We start from the raw sequence: 5513 nt of genomic DNA on the forward strand, positions 1-5513 counted from the left end.
GATAAGGGCCACTACTTGTCGATGAGCAGTCATTGCGGAAATGACGCAATTTCTCTTCCGCTTTCATCACACTCGCCTGGAGACGTGTGGACGCCGTCAGATATTTAGTCGCCGACACGTGGTTGGGAAAAGCCGAGCGATAATACAGATGATTGCGCGAAAGCTTTTTCTAAGGTGCCGTCAAACTTCTGTGGAAAGAATTCCTCGTCACTTGAGGAACCATTTCGAATTCGTGCCACCGCGCATGGCTGCGTATTATTCACATCAGCGTGTTTTTGTCTGCCGACTGGTTGTCGCAATTAAATTACTGCGCATCATTAAACCACTTCCATAAAAGGCATAAGAAATTTCGAACTTCACTGGAAAATGAGTCTGCTTACGTGACAGTTCGCACCTACATAAATGCGTTCCCGCCGATCTGAAGGTGCAGGCACCAGTAGCAATAAGTCGTCGATAAATCCATTGAGGCAGTGAACGATACCGACTCGAGCGTAACACCCCCTCACCAGGAACAATAGGCGAGACACGAGAACAACAAGATTACGTCGCGAGAAGAAAGCTATCCTCACGCCTCCTCTTGAAGATAGCAGTCAACTTTGAGCATATACGACGCATACGCATCACGTACAAGACAGGATGTAAGCGAGCGAAAGCTCGCAGATTCCCCAGGTCGACGTGCGCTTGTGTCGAGTTTGCGCATCTTCGTAGAACGTGATGTATCACGCAGTGTAGGTGCGGGCAGCGCGCTGTTGTACATCTATTCACAGCAGCACACATCGGAATCGTCCGTGTAAGCAGGCGACGAGAACGATTGGCAGCTGAAGACGTTCAAAAGCAGTCCAAGATTAGGTGCTGTTGCGTATGACCCCCCCCCCCCCTTTTTTTTTTCTCTCTCTCTCTAAAGCGATCTGCTAGACTTGCCAAGTGTGAATTCATCGGTCTGCTCGCTCTGTGGACAAGTTTAGGTAGCACACGGAAATGGGATAGACACCAACAGTTTGAGTCGTGGAAAAACAAAAAAAGAATGTCAATGGCTGTGTAAAAAAATTTATTGAGGAACATTTTGTAAAAAGTATGTTCATATAAATAGTGAGTGCCTTAACTATATTAGAAAGCCGTAATCAAACGATGACACAACGCCGCTGCTTCTTGCCCTTCTCGTCGCCTTCAGCGGCTGCCTTTCCACCTTCCGGCGTTTCTGCAGGTTCGGCTGTCTCGGCAGCTTCGGCAACCTCCGAAGACGCGGGCTTGTCTCCCGATTCAGAAGGCTTGGACTCGTCAACCTTCTTGGGCTCTGCCTCATCCTTGACTGCGAGGTCCTTGAGCTTCTCAGCGGCCTCGTCAACAGCCGCGGTGGCCGCCGGCTTTGTGTCCTCTGCCTTGGCGCTGGCTTCAGTCTTAACGGCATCTGCGACGGCACTGCCTTCCGATTTGGCCGCTGTGGCTGGAGCCGGAGTGGGAGCTGCGGGTGCGGCGTCTACCTTGGACGAGTCTGGTGTAGCGGGTGGAGTTTGCTGGCTTTCCGGTTTGTCGCTCTGTGTAGATGGGAGAAATAAGCAGTGACAATACTGAAAGTGGGTATCTTACACACAGCAGAGTCAAGGATAGCGACAGAGTGCGGGCAGAAGGCCTGGGCTACATTAGAGGTATAACACTGGCTGCAACGGCCACGCCCCCCCCCTTCATCGCCAATATCGGAGTTGCTGCGAGGCACGTAGATGCAGAAAACTTGAATCTACAGGTTGCAGAGAACCTGAACCACCTGCTAGAGCACTCGTTGCACTGAATACATTACAGTTGACAGGAACACTTCTCTGAAGACAAGGAGTGTGGCTTGACCTTAATGAGCTTGCTATAATAAGTAGACGGAAACCGACTGCATGCAGGCGTTGCCAAAAGCAAGCGCACAAGGGAACGCGGTATGGCAAGGCGAAATGGAGGCAAGTCAATGGTTGCCAACCTGTTTTTCTTCCTCCTTTTCAACCTTATCGGAAGAAGGCGGCTCCTTGGCGGGCTCTGCGTTCTCGGCAGGTTTGGCAGGCTCCTCGGGCTTTGTCGAGGCCGCTGCTGCGGGTTCGACGTGGTTCTCAGCCTTATTTGGGGCTGCAGCGTGGTCCTCGGTGGCAGGGGGCAAATCCTTCACGATCTCCTCGGACCCGGTAACTGCTTCCGTTGCCATTTTTGCCTGTAAGAGCAAAGGGCGAGTGTCTAGTGCAGGATGTCACGCACAGCTCAACGGAAATGCTAAATCTGAGTACACAATGCGCGGCAGCCGACACTGCACTGCAGACGCACACACGAGAAGGAATGCGACGACCCGATTCATCTACAATAACCTGCGAGGCTTTTTGTTAACCTTAAGTCGATAACGCGTAGCACTGAAAGGCAGGCTGACCGGCAGAGAATCACTCGTGGACTTTTCCACATATCCACTCAATCAAGTTGGCACGCACATTTAAAACTCACCTTTGTTTTTTGTGTATCCGAGGAAGAAACTGTGACTTGGGAAGCAGCAGTGTTGTCTGGACCGGTGCCTCGAGCAGATTGACAGCGCAGGGGTGAGGGCGGGTTTGTTTTATAGGCTCTTCTGTAACCGCCGGCCGAGCGCTACTGTTCCGCACATGCGTCCGTTGACTGCAGCACCGCCCCCCACCGGCGGTAGCGTGCTATCGCTGCGGCGTCGGCCGCCGCCGCCAATGATTCCCAGCCGCGATATCCGCGGCTGCGGCACGCTCCTATCACCCGGGATGACACAGTCAACTTGACCCTAAGCGGAGATTGCAAATTGGGTCGAACGACCGCGGTAGCGGCGGTGATCAGTGCTCAAATGCAGATGGGGCAGACGTGCGCATCACTCGGTATGCATATTCACGAGCGCTGTAGGATGGGATTTGGTAGGATTTCGACGGTTGTAACGGTTTTTAAGGCGAAAGCCTTTAATGGCTCATCGTTGTCGTCAGCAAAAGTGTCCTGCTTTTGCCATTGAATCAACCTGCCACGACACATGAATTAACGCTACCCCTGTGCCACGGGCAAGAGCTGCCAACTCGGGTCGCTCCTTTCATATACCGGGAGGGTGATATCAGAATCAGTCTGCCAGAACAGTTTGCATTCTCGTTACCCCTAAGACACGCAGGCATACGGCTTGTTTGAAGCGTGACTTTATATGTGGGCTGGTAGCTTACGCTCTCGCGTCATACCCTTAAAGGATGAGCTTAGGTGTCCCCAATAACGTAGCGCTTTAAACTGATGGGCCTTACACTGATAGGAGGCGTTAGTACAGCAGGCATCAGCGCCGTTTGAAACTTATTTACAGGATAGAAAAGGCGCAGTATCTGTCAAAATTCTCCGCGTACACATGTATCATGCCATAAAGGAAGGGAGGAATGTGAAACAGTAGTGGCCCTCTTTACTCGAAGCATCAGTCACCGCCACATTCACCACTTTAGTCGCCAAAGTGTCTCGTAATTTTGCCAGCAACTTTATTTTCAGTTTCTTAGCCTTCTACGAAGCATTCGCGGTACGAAATTAGAAGAATGAAGCTCTGTTCTAGTTGTGAAGCATGGTCTAGCTCTAGACAGCAGGAGCCTTTATTAAGGAAATTAACAGCATCGAGCATCCCGTTTAGTAGACATACGGTGACATATAGTAAAAATGGAGCATTGGAGAGTGCACTTCTGCATCACTATTGTATTGCAGAAAAGATGAATTAAACGTAAAAATGACGCTGGAGTACATAAAGTATTTGATTAAGAAATGAATAAAGATGACAGGGTGAGAATGAAAGGTACAATGAAGCCTTCTGAAACACCATTTGCAGTTTAAGAAAAATGTTCCGTATTCTAAATGTTCAAACCCACCGTGGTGGTGCAGATGGTTTTCGACTACTGTGCCCAAATATACGGGATCGAATCCCGGCCGCGGCGGCCGCTTTTCGATGGAGGCGAAAAGCGAGGCGTCCGTGTGCTGTTCGTTGTCAGTGCACGTTAAAGAACCCCAAGAGGCCGAAATTTCCGGAGCCCTCCACCACGGTGTCTCTCATAGCCTGAGTCGCTTCGGGACGTTAAACCCCATAACCAAACGAAACCAAACCTAAAGGTTCAAATTCGTAACCGCCACTTTGACGGACGCTTAAAACTGCACGAAAAATACAAGAACGGTGATAGAAACAATAACGATAAGCGAAAAAGTTGTTACACTACTTCTCTGCCACGGAGTGTCGTCAGTATCTCCCCGCCCCCCCCCCCCCCTCTTTTTTTTTTTCTGCAGCAATTTTTAAGTTCCTAAAAGTAAAACACCTACCCCGGCAAATTTTATTGGGGCCAATACAGAACCGCAGCTACTGTAAAGTACGTGGACTGCCTAATACGACCGTGCACGCCAGGATGTGGCCCGAATCAGGCAAACTTTTTAAACCATTGAGGGTGTGAGGAAGCCGTATAGATACCCTCTGTATACACGTGACTTCGTCAGTGTTACTATCAACTTCTACCTATTGTAGTTGATAAAATGTCTTTAAACACAGGTTAACCAAGTTAGGTATCCGGCCCGATATAAATTTGTTACGACGAGCAGTTCGTTTTACTTGACTAAGGCAAAAGTAAATTCAAGGACAGAATTGTGAGACATTATTCCAACGCACGAAAAACACATATGGACGAAGGTAGAAAAGACGCAAAGCACACGGTGTCTCCTCTCACCCATGCCACTGAGACAGGAAACTGCTGCAAAATCCGCGTGCACTGTTTTTGTTTTTTGTCATTTTGTGTCTCCGGCCGCCCGCAGATGGAATCTTGGCCGAGTTTACTCTTGCCGAGCACTTTCTCTGCCGAGTTGCAGCCATCCAGTCTCTGGGTGACGAAGAGATTAAGACATAAACAAAAACAAGGCCCGAGGGCAATGGAGATCTCATGACAGCGATAGCGTTTCTCGTAACCCCAATGCAGCGCTGATAGCAATGAGCGAGGAAGATGACGGGAATACTCGATGCGCCAGCTTTTTGTTGTTGTTTTTTTCTAACGCGATAAATGCCTCGTTCGTCAGAAATATCGACGTCGGCGTACGGGCATGACTCTGCCAGGTGGTATAGTTGTGGCTGGCATGGCAGTACGCTATTAGTCGTATAGATGTGTGACGTCACTCCACCGCATGACATGGCCGATTTGGCAGGAGCTGCCAGCTCGGATCTCTCCTTTTGGAGGGTCACATCAGAATCCATCCTTCCAGGACTCACATCCTGATTCAGACAAGCTACTCCTGATTCATGCAAGCATGCTCGTACGGTTTGGTTAAAGCGGGGCTTAATATCTATGTCTTGTGGCTTTCAGATGAGAGTATATGTTAAGAGTAGGTATACGTATGATATATTAGAGGCCCAAATTAAGAGATTACCAACCATAGGCGAGTAGTGAATTTCAAGAACTCGGAAAAGGATCTGCAAAGAGGGCCGGTAAACGCAAGCCATCAATGTTGTCGCGTCATACCCTTAAAAACGAAGGTTAAATGCCCCCCCC

At 49.5% G+C, this 5513-nt stretch overlaps 1 protein-coding gene across 1 annotated transcript; it reads right to left on the reverse strand.

Moving 5' to 3' along the window:
- Positions 1-1041: 1041 nt before the first annotated feature.
- LOC146207882 (uncharacterized) lies at positions 1042-2624 on the reverse strand. The gene is made up of 3 exons (XM_084591270.1): positions 2467-2624; positions 1961-2185; positions 1042-1535 (listed from the first exon to the last, which is right to left on the reverse strand). Exons 2-3 carry the CDS (start codon positions 2177-2179, stop codon positions 1122-1124), a joined length of 633 nt encoding a protein of 210 aa, XP_084447396.1. The 5' UTR covers positions 2180-2185; positions 2467-2624; the 3' UTR covers positions 1042-1121.
- Positions 2625-5513: the final 2889 nt, after the last annotated feature.

The sequence above is a fragment of the Amblyomma maculatum genome, chromosome 1, assembly GCF_055883805.1.
Source record: "Amblyomma maculatum isolate TAMU_Amacu chromosome 1, ASM5588380v1, whole genome shotgun sequence".
NCBI lineage: Eukaryota > Metazoa > Arthropoda > Arachnida > Ixodida > Ixodidae > Amblyomma > Amblyomma maculatum.

Bases quoted from the DNA above. Each gene is read 5' to 3' on its own strand.
- LOC146207882 (XM_084591270.1), bottom strand. From the start codon at position 2,179: ATGGCAACGGAAGCAGTTACCGGGTCCGAGGAGATCGTGAAGGATTTG. The intron at 1,536-1,960 runs GTTGGCAACCAT...CCATCTACACAG, and splicing joins AAAAGGAGGAAGAAAAACAG to AGCGACAAACCGGAAAGCCA.